The 15,428-nt window shown below is 36.1% G+C and overlaps 2 protein-coding genes across 4 annotated transcripts; both read left to right on the forward strand.

Annotated features, from left to right (window-relative positions):
- The first annotated feature begins 1,930 nt into the window (after nt 1-1,930).
- Nucleotides 1,931-3,574, forward strand: LOC103338910 (DNA-directed RNA polymerase II subunit 4-like). 2 transcript variants are annotated; one of them, XM_089055637.1, is made up of 7 exons: nt 1,931-2,088; nt 2,460-2,568; nt 2,804-2,881; nt 2,973-3,006; nt 3,094-3,162; nt 3,248-3,345; nt 3,378-3,574. In XM_089055637.1, the coding sequence occupies exons 1-6, from the start codon at nt 2,040-2,042 to the stop codon at nt 3,323-3,325; spliced, it is 417 nt and encodes a 138-aa protein (XP_088911763.1). In that variant the 5' UTR covers nt 1,931-2,039; the 3' UTR covers nt 3,326-3,345; nt 3,378-3,574. The 2 variants fall into 2 exon arrangements, with proteins under 2 accessions (XP_088911763.1, XP_008240403.1); XM_008242181.3 differs by having other exon boundaries at nt 3,248-3,574.
- Nucleotides 3,575-10,481: 6,907 nt separating this feature from the next.
- Nucleotides 10,482-15,034, forward strand: LOC103338908 (uncharacterized). 2 transcript variants are annotated; one of them, XM_008242179.2, is made up of 5 exons: nt 10,482-12,125; nt 12,307-12,383; nt 13,265-13,310; nt 13,593-13,746; nt 14,700-15,034. In XM_008242179.2, exons 1-5 carry the CDS (start codon nt 11,099-11,101, stop codon nt 14,806-14,808), a joined length of 1,413 nt encoding a protein of 470 aa, XP_008240401.2. In that variant the 5' UTR covers nt 10,482-11,098; the 3' UTR covers nt 14,809-15,034. The 2 variants fall into 2 exon arrangements, with proteins under 2 accessions (XP_008240401.2, XP_008240402.2); XM_008242180.2 differs by having other exon boundaries at nt 10,484-12,125; nt 14,567-15,034.
- Nucleotides 15,035-15,428: the final 394 nt, after the last annotated feature.

Genomic DNA, 15,428 nt, shown 5'->3' on the forward strand with positions numbered 1-15,428 from the left:
GGAAAAGGGTTGCAGTTAGTTACCAATATTAGACTAATAGTCGTCATTCAGGGGATAAACGACAGCATATTTTCTCATCCAGCAACTGGGATTGGTGTAAAATTTGTAATTTAGTACTGCTGAGTGATTCTTTCTTTCTTTTCCTTCGGTTTTTTTTTTTTTTTTTCTATATAGAGTATTGGTTTAAATTTGATTGCGTTTGATTTGACAGAGAGAACATGAACATGACTCATGACCATAATGTTGTTTCATGGATTATAAATCTATGGTTAGAACAGCTTCAACTTTCAAGACAGTTCAGTACACAAGAGGTTTGCAATTAAAAAACCCAATTATTTATAACCACACAACAGAATTTGTTATAATCATGCAGGTGCATACATCAGAATTTCAGAAAGATGCAGTGATGAGATGCGAATATGCCTCTGGCATAACTGCTAGAGCCGTTTAGAATATTCGGAGGATCTGAGTCCAAGATCGGGAATTCTGTTTTCCTCCACTCAGAATATGACACGGCAGACGTCATCATCACCTAAAAGCGAGCCAAATTGGTTTCTTTGAAACTACTGTTGACTACTACGGCTCCTTAACCAAATAAAGGCTAATAAAGGCAAAGGGTAAGCAAGAAGAAAAACTTTCCTATATCCGTTTCATTGTATTCTTCTTTTTATATCTCTCATGCTTTGATAGGTGGAGTCATTCTATAGTGAGGGTCTTATCTAAGGTCCTTAAATGAGATGAGGTCTTATCTTTTAATTGTTGGATCAAACTAATCCATTTAATCCAACCGCTAATTAATTTAATCCAACGGTTAAGAGATAATGTCTCATCTAAGAGCCTTACTCACTATAAAATTCTTGCTGATAGGTGATAGAAAGATGAAGACAATGAAATGGGAATAGAAAAGTTTTTAAAAGTATATACAATATTTTTAAAGTATCGCCGTGCGGCTATACTCCATAAATGGTATATTTAATCGTATCGCCGCATGGCTATACTATTAAATACACTATTTTAAAGGTATGCCGCGCGGCTATACTTCATAAATAGTATATTTAATGGTCTAGCCGAACGGCTATACTACATAGAATATTGTAAAGGTATTGTCTGTTGGATATACTCCATAAACGTATATCCGGGCGGCTGTAGGCATAAAATGTTTATTAGTATAGCCGGGCGGCTATACCTCATAAAATAGTATATTTAATAGTACAGCCGCACGGCTATACCCCATATTTTAACAGTATAGTCGCGCGGCTATACTCGACCGGCTATATCTAATGGTCTAGCCGGGCGGCTATACTGTATAAATATCATATTTAACAGTATCGCCCGGCTATATTCCATACATAGAATATTCTAACATTATAGCCGCGCGGCTATACCCCATAAATAGAATCTTTTAACAGTATAGCCGCGCGGCTATACGCTATGAAATAGCAGAATCTTGATTTCTCTTTTTTAATTAGTTTAATTAGTAATTATGTTTTAATTCTTATTTACTTAGTGAATAATTAGTATCTAAATATTTTATCAAAGAAATTTTTTTTAAAATTTATATACTATTTATTAAGTAATATAATTTATGAAGTTAATTAAAATATTTAATACTAATTATTCACTAAAGAAATAATAATTAAAATATAATTAGTAATGAAAGTAAATAAATAAAGCTAAGATTTTATTACTAATAGAAAAGTTTTTCTCTTAAGAGAGAGAGTGAGTACCTGCACAAATTGGATCAGATTGGATCGATTTGAAAAAAAAGAAGTGAAAAAAGGGTTGGATCGCATCTAAAATGATAGCCCAAGACCTATATGAAAGCCCATAATCGAAATATGATTGAGTTGGGTTCAGAAGTTGGACTGGACCACAGCCAGAATGTTGGCCCAAACTTGAGGTCGGTTCCAGAGTTCATAGCTTATATTAAACGAATAGGTGATTAGGGATTGTGGTCGATTGCATTCGTTCTTGAAGAAAGCAGAATTATATTCATCGTCAAGAAAGAAACATCCTTACATTAGCTCTCTCTCTCAAACATGCTAAGAGCAGACGAGGAAGACGCTTCAGAGCTCAAGATTGGAGACGGTATCTAAATATTATTTTCCCAAAGATGTTTTCAAATCTCTAATGCACAATTTTGGAAAATTGTTATCGATGTGATCCTAGGCAGAATTTTACCTGCTGTTCGGCTGTTATGTCAGTTTTCAATATCATGATACCTAAAGTTTTGTTTGTGTATGAATCAAAGAGGGTAAAAAACCATCAATTTTATATGTATAAAGAAAAAGAATTATAGAAGACGTGACATTGTACCAGAAAGAAAGAAAGAATGACTGTTGGCGTATATATGAATGATATAAAGATGAGTTTGTATGGGACCTTGATTGAATTGTAAACTTAGTGAGGTTCAAGTTTGAATATATTAAGTTAATGACATTGAGTTTGTGGTTGTGAAGATTTCTTGAAGGCGAAATGTTTAATGAATAGTGAGGTTGCCATTCTGCTTGAGCATAGATGTGATCAGATGAAGCATATGTCTGGCGATTCAACGACCCAACTTCCTCAGTAAGATTTACATTACACTCTCGTAATCTCGTAATCTCGTAATATCGTACTCTCGTATCGTATATTTATTATTGTAACCATTACCATACATACATTATATATACATATATGTTGTGGCTGTGTACTAGAACCAAAAACCAAGAACCAAATAAGAACCAAGAACCATATGATGATGATGATAATATTTGATCAAAATGGATGATGATGTTATTTTCCTTTCCTGGCTGTGTACCAGAGTGTTGGAGAAATCACTGCAGTATGTTAAGCGCTTCAGTCGCTTCACGAATCAGGGCTCTGTAAAGCAAGTTCGAGAGTATCCTACATTGCTTGCTTTCTTGTTGTTGATTTATATACACTATTACATGTAATAGTCTCAGTTGTTTTTCTTAATAAATAGCATTCAGAGTCCTGAGTAGATACCAATTGGCTGAATTCGAGGTAATATTTATTCATTATAATACTGTACCAAACCAAAACATTCATTCAAAACAACAAATTAATTTGTTGATGTGTTCTACTCTGCAGCTGGCTGTCATTGGGAATCTCTGTCCTGAAAATGTGGAGGAAGCCAAGTCAGTTGTGCCTTCCCTCAAGGTATTTTTTTTATTTCCCCTTCATCATTGATGTTTTTGTCTGTAAAAGCTAGAATTGATGATCCTCCCTCCTCATCAAATTGCAGACCAAAGGACGTGGGCATGATGATGAAGCCATTGAGAGACTGTTAAATGACCTCTTAATGATTAAAAAGTTTGAGTGAAATATATGCTTCCTTCCAGCCTTCCAGCCTTCCAACCTTCCAACCTTCCAACCTTCCAACCTTCCATGTTTCTGTGGTGAGCTACTAGTTTATAGCATGTTTTGATTTATGGCCCAATGGTCTTGTCTTGAGGCAGGCTTGGTTGTGTATGGAGTTTAAGCATATGGGCCACGTTAGGCCAGACAACAAGACTATCGAAGCACAGTCGAGTTTAATCCAAAAAACATATTTCATTTTCAGTTTTCAAAATCACCATTAGTTTTGAAAACAACTTTATAGTGTTTTTAGTCTTCAGTTTTCGTTTTTTCTGGAGCTACTTTCTCATTCACCAATCGTCATCACTACACATGACACATGTGCATTGCCGATTTAAAATTTGGCTCAATTTATGCCTACTATAGAAGAAAGATAAGAAACTCTTTGTGTGTGTTGCCGATTTAACTCCAGAAATGAAGAACATGCATCGTCTTCGTCCAACCATACATGCATACATATACGTATATTCTCTTTTGATAATAAAAGATATTTGAAGTAGCAATAATGAAGTTGAGGTTGAGGTTGAGGTAGCATGTAATGTAACGCAACCCAACTCTACCCTATCAATGTCATCCCTATTTATAATAACTTTAACAACTAGTTATCAGCAGCAGAGTACAGAGCCTCATAAAATAATTAACGAAAAAGCTATTCATTCAATTCAATTCAATTCCATATTGGAGGTGTGAAATTGAAATTGGTCAGTCCGATAAATTATTATATATGTGGGCGGTGTGGTGGACGCAAGGAAGGAAGGGAGGCCCCTGGTGGTTCCATTCCATCTACCTTCGCGAATGCTACTCACCCAATTCAAACCTGACCTCACAGACTGACACTTAATAATGATATACATATAATATATATATATACGTCTTGTTATAAGAAAATTTTCATTTAATTGTCCAAGAAAATTACAGAAGTAATTTAATTATGTTTTTTGTTTGTTGGAAATAATATTAAATTTGTTGAGGGTACAAGAATACAATGTGTTAATTTCATGGTGTCAGCTGCACAAACTGATGAAGGAGGATGAGAAAGAAGAACGCAGGGAAAAAACAAGTGTAGTAGGTTTGGTTTCCAGTTTCCAGTTGCATCTGTTGGCTCTGTTGGCTCTGTTAGCCCTGTTAGCTCTGGCTTTCGCAGGATCACAGGCTCTCTCTGAGTACTGGCAGTCAGCCCCAGCTTGTTAATTGTGGGATATTATATACATATAAATAACATGCAGGGGAACGTCTACATCTTTCCTTCTCGGTATTCTATGTGATGTGAAAGCTCAGTGACATCCAGTTTTATGCTTAACACACACACACACACTCTCTCTCTCTCTCTCATATACTCTCTCTTGTTCAATTCAATTCAATTCAATTCTATTCTCAATTATGACCAACCTATGGATGGGAGATGGAGGGGCGGTGGTTGATTTCAATGTTGCCTCGGGCTTTATGAACAAGAGTAAAAAAGAAACAAAAAAAAGTCAAAAGAAGTCAAATCCCAAACAAAAGTTTCAAAGGCCCCAAAGCAAAACCCCATTTTTTTCACCATAAAGAAATAAAGATTAGACATCAACCATAGTAGGCTGCTGCTGCTACTAGCAAAGCCTAGCTAGTAGGCCTTCCCTTTTTGTTGTCAAAAAGACGTTGGAATTGCTGAATAAAGTAGAGGCCTTTTCTCTCTCTCTCTCTCTCTCTCTCCTGACCCTCCTTCAATCATAAAGCAATCGATTGCAAAATCATTTCTTTTCTTTTGTTTCCTGTGCCCACTCAACTCACTTAATACTACGACCACTGTTGCCTAGGAATTGACGTCGTCTACACCTCCCTCCCTCCCTCACTTATTTTCTTTTGAGTTTTGGCTTTTGCAATTTCACTTTCCCACTCCAATTCCCAGTAAGAAAACTAAGTCAGACCAAACCCAAAATAAAAAATATTATTATAATTATTGGACAGTTGGTGCATTTACCCAGTTGAGTCAAAGTCTGTATAGTAGAAGAAGTAGACCATTATTGTTTTGTTTGCAATCTCTGATTTCAAATGGTAACACAAAACTTAAACAGTCTTAATTATTGTTTTAATTGTGGATGTTCAGTCCTCACTCATTCTTCATCTTTAATTTCTTGTACATTCAAATGCAGAACAGAAGCGAGGAGGCAGTATCATAATTATTATTATTACTGTTTGAATATCTACCTTGCCTATTTGCACGTGCATCCTTCACTGTATTGGGAATTTGAGTGGAGTGTTGCAATCACAACAATAACTTTACTCGAATCGTACGTACGTATTGCATAATGAAACAAGCAAAAGTAGCTACAAGCAATAAAAGTAAATGTATATGCATCTACTTACAACTTTTACCAAGTCATCAATGAATGTATACTGTATAGTACTGTATACCTACACTAGCTAGCTAAAGCAGCGAAGCCTCAATTCTATTATATTTGTGCACTGGATCCGATGGATGGATTGCTTGAACGATTGGGACGACAGATATATATTCTGTGTACGTATGTATGTGTATTGAGATATCTTCAAAAACCAAGATTAAAACAAACACAAACAGCACAGAATTTATGCCATCCAATCAAACCCTATCTACATTAAAATTAATGGATGAGAGAGAGAGAGAGAGAGAGAGAGAGAGAGAGAGAGAGAGAGAGAGAGAGAGAGAGAGAGAAGAGAGAGTAGAAGACATGATGATCAAAATCCAACATGACTACAAATTTACAGGAAATTCACCTTGAAAATTGAAACTCATAACCCCGCTCAGTGCCCTGTTGTTTTGCTCGAAAAGGGGCCCCTAGCTAGAACTAATTAACCAGATGGTGGACCTGTAGTTGTCTAAAAGGGTGGCCGAGGGTGCTTCTAATAAGAAAGGTTAGATTGTAAGAAGAAGCAGAGAGAGAGAGAGAGAGGGCATTAATACATACATTCATCTGCGTACGCAGTTATCAACAACACCATGTTTTTCTGGTGCTGCCGTGGTCATCATTAATTTTAAGGCAGTTACAGTTACAGTAGAGTAGATGGATTGATGAATGATCAGTGCATGCTTAAATCCTGGAGTGGAGGGCATGCATGATGCATATACAACATTTCATTCATATTTGAGTGTTGCGGCATTGCTGTCTATTCTTCTAGCTACCTTCGTTTTCAGTCCAGTTTTTGTTTGCATTGTCATTTAATTTCCACAAGCCCAACAGCGACAAACATCTCTACCCCCACATGTACCCAACTCCATATATATGCAATGCATACAACATCTTTAATTCTCCTTTTCTTTTATTGGTCAGATGCAAAATATTCCATGTTATCACCCAAAAAAATAATTATTTGATGCATATATATATGTAGCAATTAATCGTATTACCATAGGCCCATGGCTTAATTGCATGTATTTGATAGGCGTTACGGCTTGGCTGTAAAGAGGAACTCCAACTCAATTTTAAGGAGCTAAGCTTTTTCCTTTAACAAGAGACCTATCTATACAACTTATTTTTTTCTCTTTGAAAATGTGTGACTGATAGAAGAAGGGAATTGAAGACGGAATAAGAAGACATGTATGCTATCTTGACTTGACCTACATTGCTCAATTTATTTCCTTAGAAGCAATTAATAAATGAAAAGATGCCAGAAAAGAAGGAGAAAAGTAGAAATAGCTATTATTTACCCCTTCCTCTTTTCATACCCAACAAAATTTGTAAGCAAGAAGTACTTTATAATTTTGTATTGCTAGTTAGAATCACCCCAATATATATAAACCCATCATCCTCAGCCACCCTTTTAGAGATGCCCTTTTTTTTGTATTAATTAACAAGTAGACAGTGACACTCTTTACAACTCTGCTTTCTTTTATATACCATTTCCATGGTCGGAAGGACTCGGAGGCTTCTCTTTGCTTTCTTTCCCTATGCTATCAAAATCTCAATTCTATGAAGGAGAATTTAAGATTACTGGATTAGTACACTAAAGAACAAATTATCTTTAATTCAGTTTTAAACATTATCCCTCGGTTTGGGGAAAACAAGCTTATCATTCCATTTGCAAAATTTGGATGTCGTTCGTTTCGTTAAGTATGGGTATATCTCCTTGTTTACTTAATTATTATATGAAAAGCAAAGTCATCATCCATCAACCATCAACCATCAACCATCAACCATCAACCATCAACAGTACTAGTTGAAGCTTAAGTTTTTAATGGAACATTTTTACAATTGTCAAGCAGCTACAAAGAAAGTGCGAGAATAGGTTTTCTGATTAATTACTGCCTTATCATTGCTATGAAATTTTCCCTGTTAATTATTCCAGCCAACAGTTAATCCAGTCTTAGATTACTGCTTGCCGACATGGTTAGTTAAGACATACTTTTTTTGTTTTTATAGAGAGACATATATACTGTACACATGATAGGATGCAACAACCAAAATTATAAATGCGTGGCCAAAAAATAAACTTGTTTGTTTGTAACAATAATGTTCTATATCTAGTACTTTTTTTCGGAGAAATTCTAGGATTGTATTTATATTCGGTTAAAAAATCATTAGCTACAAAAGACCATTACAATAACGAAACAATCTACCTTTCTAATTTATGCTGTCATATGGTCCACACCCCCAAGATACAACCTAGCTAAGTAAGAGCAATAGCAGTTGTGTGTGTGTGAGAGAGAGAGAGAGAGAGAGAGAGAGAGAGAGAGAGAGAGAGAGAGTAATTCTTTTTGCATATGGAATTTTTGTTGGTTTTCTGAGTGAGTGGAAGGCATGCATTAACTGTTACTATTACTTGTGACGGGAATAAAGCAGTTTCCCATGTGAAGATTAACATGAGCCAAATATATATCTGCTATTAATATTTAATATTTGCGGATCAAGTCATGGCGAAATATTACTACTTCATGATGATGATTATTATTATTTTTTTAGAACCTCGACAAAATGAAAGAAATTTTGTTGATAAAACAAAGAATTACAACAGGGGAATAAAATACCTAACTATGACTCAAAGAAGATGAGTCATAGTAGGGCATCCTGAATAAAATCAAGGGCGCCTCAAATCAAATAAAGATGTCCACATTATTACTAAAAAAGATGAAGAAAAATCACATACGCGCGCTCGGAAAGGATTAGTATTTGGTCTAAGAATTAATGCCTTGTGGCATGCATATGGAAGTTAGTGAAATGTGTAACTAAAACTAATTTGAAGCATTTTTTGAGAAAAAAATGGTAGTAAATTGATGAAACGAAGAGACTCATAACGTCATTTCAGCTAAATCCTTAATATGCCGCACCAGTTAAACTAATTTGAAGCATTAAATGCCTTAAAATTTTCACCTTTTGAATGTAGTACACTTGCCTCATCTCAATTAATTAGTTAAAATTAAGACGTGGGCATATATAGGGCCTTGTAATGCTCGTTGTGTAGCAGTCGAGGGCAGGTTTAAATATCCACATATGGTGAATGCATTAAAGAGGAGAGGATTAGAAAAATGAAATAATCCTCTCAGGTAAACGATATCCGGGCCGGAGAAATGATTTGTTTAATTATGAATTATATATGTTAAGGAGGACGGAAGCTTAATTAGTTGATTTGGCCTAGGTTTTTGAGATTGTTGGTATAATATTATTGTACTAGGCACTAGCTATAGTGAAGAAGAAGAAGAAGAAGAAGAAGAAGGAGAAGAAGGAGGTGATGTGGGGATAACATAATATTAATAATACACGCAAAATGGTAGACAAAGTTGTTGGAGGATTAGAAGGGAATATTTGGGAGAGGATGAAAAGGAATATAAGAAAGAAACTATAACAAAGGTATGTGGAAATAGGGTTTACGATGACAACCATTTGAAAGCAAACAAACAACACTTTAGAGGGTCCTCATATAATTTTCTTTAGGTCAATGGGTCCACCTAATTAATCAATATTTCTTGACTATTACACCCACCCCCCAGTACTTCGTTCTATTTATTTTTTTAATATTTTTTTGCCATGCTACAGTACGAATATGGATCACCCGGCTGCATTATTGCTATTTTAACTCTTCTACGATGCACCGACACGTGCTAACCTAACCAAAAATCACAACACGTTTTCGCAAAGCGATTAAATGAAAAGGAATTATTGAGAAAGCAGGTTGGGCGTACATGATGGTAGGATATATACCATGCATATACCACAGAATTTTGTGGATTGTTACTGTCTGTTTGTATCTCTCCTTTTGCTTGTTTTATGCTGTTTGCTTGCAGATTTCTTTTGCTTGGATACAATCCATAAACAATAGACAAGAGCTCGTGTGGTGTCTTTATATATGTATGTATATAATTCTTAATTTGAATCCTCATTAAACATTAAAATTAATGATTAATTAATGATCAATTTGGAGGCTCATCATTTAGCTTTCTACATATGTAATGTAGTCAGAAACAGAAACCAACTAAGTACATGGTTTTGGTATTCTAATTAATATAAGCATCTTTTTCATACATGCTAACTAACATGCCTATCCACTTTCGTACCTTTACAATTAAGGTTCTATATTTATAATTATTATATTTTACATCAAATATATATACTAATAATGTATGTTAGTGTTAAGAATGATTGTGTACTTGTGGAGACATTACTTTTACCATGGCAGCAGCTGGGAATGGTAAAAGGAAATTAAGACATGTACAGCTCACCTAGATGGCATTGACAATGGAATAAAACAACATATACTTGTAATTTAACTCATGCGACATGCATTATGCATGCAGTGGGTCAATGTAATTGTATTGTCAATTTCAATTGTGTAGCGGCAGAGAGAGATAGACAGTTAAAAGGAGGGTATATATATAGCGAAGAGGGTGGGGGAAAAGGAATTATAGATTTGTCGCTATTTCTCTCTCCTCTATTTTTTTTAAACCCGTCGTCTCCGGGGAAGGAGATGGAAAAAATAACCCAAAATATATGTAAAAAGAAAGAAAATTTGCAAAAAAGCCCTTTGTTGCTGTTGCTGCAGTTTTGCGTGTATTGAGTGAGTGGATTGACTAGAAGAAAGAGAGAGAGGGAGAGAGCGAGAGAGAGAGAGAGAGACAGGCTTTGTTGGAGTGTCATTTTCCTATATATACTCTCGCGGCATTAGAAACTCAGACCCACATCATCTCTCCTTATTATTCCCCATATCCTCTCCTCTCCCCTCCTCTCCACCATTTTCCTTTTCTATTATTAATTATTTGTTTTTATTTAGCAAAATACCGGGCACCTCTCTCTCTCCTTCTCTCCTGGTGAGGATGTCTGTTTCTTGAGGAAGAGAAAAGTCTTCCCTTTTTTTTTTTTTTTTTTTTTTCCATTTAGCCTTTGTTTCTTTACAGCACGCTCTCTCACTTTCTTTCTCTCCCTTTCTTTTTTGTTCTCAGTTTTCATTTGAAGCATACTAAACCCTTGCTTTCTTTGTCATCCATGTCAGGGAGCAAAATCACCATCATGAGTAGTCTCTCATAATATTCTCTTTCTTTCTTGTTATTATACATATATGTGTGTCTGTGTCTGTGTTTTTATTTTTGAAGCAAACTGATGGATGAAATCAAAGAATACAATCACATACTCTATGTCGGTGAGTGTGTTGTTTAGGTTCTGAAATTTGTCAGTAGGAGAAGAAGTGGGTTATTGAGAGAGATAGCTGGAGCACTTTGTAGCTGTAGAGGCAGCTGCTGGGAATAAATAAAGACCTTCTTCTCTTTTTTTGTTTTAGTTTTTTTTGAAAAATGCCTCATGAAAAAGGGATTTCAGAGGCTGCAGGCAGCTGCCGCTTATCTTTGAATCCGATTCCTGATCTTTCACTGCACATAAGCCCTCCAAACGCAAACACAAACAAAAACGCAAACAGTGCTCCCTCCTCCATTTGCACTGACCACCGCACAAACGAAGCACCTAATCATCACGAATCCGGCAGCTGCTTCGACATATGGCGCAGAGACATGGACGGCGATGGTCTGATTAACAAATCTCACAGTGACAGTTGTGTTAGAAGAGGCAGCTGCAGTCTAGTCGCAGCCGCTGATCATGACACTGAGCTCTCTCTCGCAAATCCCACAGCTTCGGAGGCTGAGAGCCGCTGGAGAAAAAACTATTTCAACACCCGGGGAGGCGGCGGAGAGGGTCGTCGTCATCATCTTCATCACCATGAAGAAGAAGAAGAAGCAAAGACCAGTATAAGTCATGGGTTTTCGATGCTGGATGTAGCGGAGAGGCTCAAACCCATCAAAGGAATTCCAGTTTACAACTGTCCTCCTACTAATTGCTCCTTTCCTCCCGACTTGGAGGAACAAACTCACTACTCAAGAGTGGACCGAGATCAGAGGGATGATTTTGATTCTAACAAGTTGCGCTTGTATCTATCTAATTCCTTGAGGCCTGCTGCACCGGCTGCAAATTCATGTAGTGGTATGGGAATGGGAATGGGCTTTGAATCCGCCATGTCCCGGACGTTTAACGGGATCACCATGGACAGTCCAAGTCAACGACAACACTACTTTCCGTCGTATAATTTGAATCATTTGCAGCAGCAGCAGCAGCAATGCAGTGTTGGTGGTGTTAGTGGAGGTGCAAATTACAGTTATAATTATAATTCGGATTTGCCCTCTAATGGATTCATCATGAGATCGAGATTTACGCCGACTAAGCTATCTCAGAATATCAACAAGAGGAACATGAGGGCGCCAAGAATGCGCTGGACTACTTCCCTCCATGCCCGTTTTGTTCACGCTGTCGAGCTCCTTGGCGGCCATGAAAGTCAGCCCCTCCCCTCCCCTCTCTCTAATTCATTTCATTCTCATTATATCATTATTTAATTTAGTTGGAATTAAATTATATGCAATAATATATATATATATCGGTGTTGAAAACTTCTGTGGGAATCCTTCAACATTTTGTAAGTAGTCTTGTAATTAATTAATTGGTCATTTCCGTGTAGGGGCTACTCCAAAGTCAGTGTTGGAGCTCATGGATGTCAAGGATCTCACACTTGCTCATGTTAAGAGCCATTTGCAGGTACAACGCTAGCTAGCTACAGCTGAGGCTGGAGCTGATTGAATTTTTTTGTATATAGTTTAATATAAAACAGCACTTTAAAAATCAATATCTTTGAATATGTATCGACCACATTTATCAGATTTCAGATTCAAATACCTAATTTCTTTTTGTTTCTCTCTTAATTTGTGCGTGTCTCTCTCTCTCTGTATGTCTGTTTGTGTTTGACAACGTACTATACTGTGTGAGGGGGTGGGTGTGGTGAAGAAGGCAGCAGACTTGAGGCTTGAGACTTTGGGTAGGAAAGGGGCACAGTAGCCAAGGGAGGGGAAGGGAAGGGAAGGGAAGGGAAGGGATAGAGAGGAGAGTACACTAGACTACTTGTACTAGTGATGAATTAATAATAAATATAATAATAATATTATGCTTACTGATGAGATGAATGAATGAAAGGAAATGGATGAATGAGATGAACAGTGGAGTCTGTTCTGTTCCTTTTTTCTTTCTTGTGTTCTCGCGTTCTTGTGTTGTGTGTGTGGTATTACTACCGATACATAGAGATACAGGACAACTTCTGCTTTTAGACTGAGAGAGAGAAAGAGAGACAAACAGAGAAAGAGAGAGAAAGTAGCCATCATTTCTCAATAATACAAAGCATTTACTGACCTTACCAAACATCAACCTCGAGGTTATTAAACTACTCAACAAAAATCCACAAAGCCAACCAGCAGCATCTGCATCTGATTTCTTTCTTTTTTTCTTTTTTTCTTTTTATTTCTTGCTTTTGACTGACCCTTTCTTTCTTTCTATAATTATTTTAATTAGTTATTTCTCTCATATGATATATCCTTGTTTTTATACATATAATTATAGACATATCTCTTTCTCTTTTGCTTTTGCAGATGTACAGAACTGTAAAGAACACTGACAAACCTCTAGGTTCCTCAGGTAATAATTCCTATTGCTTAATCCCCAGCTGCTCTTGTTAATATCGATCAGATTAATTATTACTTTGAATTTTCAAATTAAATTCCTTCCGTTTTGTGCTTCGGTACATGCTGTCTGTACGAGAATAAAGAATTCAAATTGAGCACACACAAAAGACAATGTGCTTTCAATATCTTCTTTTCATTTACTTTTATTTTAGTTTTGGGTGACCAGAAAAATAAAGAAAAGCAAAAAAGATCATGAATAATTTTGGTGGCTTATTTTAATTATATATGTATATAGATGGATCTGGTGATGAAGATCTTTTGTCCACAACAACAACACATCATCATAATTCAAGTACCTTACTTAACCAAAGAGGAGCCTCAAATTTAGAGCACGATATGGAACACCACCACCACCCTTCTTCTAACAATCTGTGGGGCAATTCTTCCAGGTATAATTATTTATTTAACTCTCTCTCTCTCTCTCTCTCTCTCTCTCTAACTGGGTTCATCGATTCGTGTTATTATTAGTTGGTCGTACTTTTTCGAGTTTCCGTTGTCTTTCTTCTCCTATCATATATGTATATATCTATATATATATATATGCATGGGTAGCTTTTCCTTGAGAAATCAGAATCCACGTTCTCCCTTTCTCTGATATTAAAAAGTGCTTCCTTTTACAGCTTTTGCTTTCCCTTTTTTTCCTTTTTTTTTCTTCCTCCTGATTATCGATGTGGTGGCCTCGTTCTTGCATCACTTAACTTGCACATGTTAAAGAAATAATAAAATTAAAATCTGGAAACTAATTCAGCATGAAAAGTTGAATGCAAAAGCACTCTTTTCTTTTCTTTTTTATTTGGGAATTTTATAAAATTACACATTATATTTGCTTTTCCTTGTGTAAATTTAGCCTCTTATATATATATACTTGGACTTGAAGATATTGCTTTCTTCTCTCTAATTAGTAAGGAAATTAGGCACTTGGTGACCATATAACTTAATCCAATTAATTGCTTCTTCTTCTCCGACCTTGATATATTTTTATACTAAGACAGTCATTACTTAATCTAATTCCGTCATCCATTATCCCTGTGTTAGCTAGTTACCATGCATGCAACCACTCTTGAAATAAACCAACAGAGATAAAAAATTAAAAAAACAAAAAAAAAACTGTTATTGCATTTTACCAAAAAGATCTTAACTGTATCATAACTTCCGTTGAATGAAATCCCCTAATTGCTCTATCCTTTGTTTGTTCCAATATTGATGCAGGTATGACCTTCATTTGTGATTTGCATCAAGTCTGAATTCGTACGTAGAAGTTGATTAGGAATTTAGAACCTGCATGCAGATCACTTTTGGAAGGAAAATTACTACTTATAGTTTATGAAAATGAACATTGCAGTAGAGGAGCATGGCTGCAAGCCGGTTCAATGGATCGAAATGGGCTTAGACCAGAAATGGTCTCTCACCATACAATTACTTCCAGAAACCAATTTGAGGTAGTGAGCTGAAATTAGATCCGATACTTGTTGCATGCGTGAAACCTTTCATATAAGTTTTTCCTTAAATTTTCATGGAATTGTCTTATGGATTTTAAGAAAGACATAGTCAAGGCTAGTGATACCTGATCAAGTGTACAACTTTATGCAATATGTATGATCCTTTTGTATGTCTATCCATACACATGTATTGGTATATTGAGTAGATCATCATGATCAAGTGCACAACTTTATGCAATATTATGATCCTCTCTATCAATTGTATCATGTCAAGACGCAAGGGTTTAGGCTCAACTTTTGCAGGGAAGCGATTTTGCACAATGAAAAAGTTTTATAGAGTCAAATGCAGACCTAACAAATCCAAGCTTGGAGTTCACCGGTTTGGCACAGCAAGGAACATGAGTAAATTATCAAGTTAGGCCGAATTGCCTTATCGCTAGTGAGTCCTAAAGAAAAATGAACACATGGCCACAGAAATATTAATTAGTTCCATGCATGTCTGTGTGTATTCTCTTTAATTTGGGACAAAGTTGCTGTTGATGGTGATGTTTTGCCATTGCGTACAAGTCATGGATGAATCAAAAGTTAAAAGTAGAGAGAAAAAGAAGAAAGAAAGATGGAATCAGTAGTTT

The sequence above is a fragment of the Prunus mume genome, linkage group LG7 (genome assembly GCF_029339155.1).
Source record: "Prunus mume cultivar Tortuosa linkage group LG7, ASM2933915v1, whole genome shotgun sequence".
NCBI lineage: Eukaryota > Viridiplantae > Streptophyta > Magnoliopsida > Rosales > Rosaceae > Prunus > Prunus mume.

What these genes read in the sequence shown, in the direction of transcription:
- LOC103338910 (XM_008242181.3), top strand. Translation starts at nt 2,040, where the DNA reads ATGCTAAGAGCAGACGAGGAAGACGCTTCAGAGCTCAAGATTGGAGAC. An exon ending in TCTGTAAAGCAAGTTCGAGA is followed by an intron (nt 2,882 to 2,972) that starts GTATCCTACATT and finishes AATAGCATTCAG; the next exon opens with AGTCCTGAGTAGATACCAAT. An exon ending in CAGTTGTGCCTTCCCTCAAG is followed by an intron (nt 3,163 to 3,247) that starts GTATTTTTTTTA and finishes ATCAAATTGCAG; the next exon opens with ACCAAAGGACGTGGGCATGA.
- LOC103338908 (XM_008242179.2), top strand. Translation starts at nt 11,099, where the DNA reads ATGCCTCATGAAAAAGGGATTTCAGAGGCTGCAGGCAGCTGCCGCTTA. An exon ending in GCTCCTTGGCGGCCATGAAA is followed by an intron (nt 12,126 to 12,306) that starts GTCAGCCCCTCC and finishes ATTTCCGTGTAG; the next exon opens with GGGCTACTCCAAAGTCAGTG. An exon ending in CTGTGGGGCAATTCTTCCAG is followed by an intron (nt 13,747 to 14,699) that starts GTATAATTATTT and finishes TGAACATTGCAG; the next exon opens with TAGAGGAGCATGGCTGCAAG.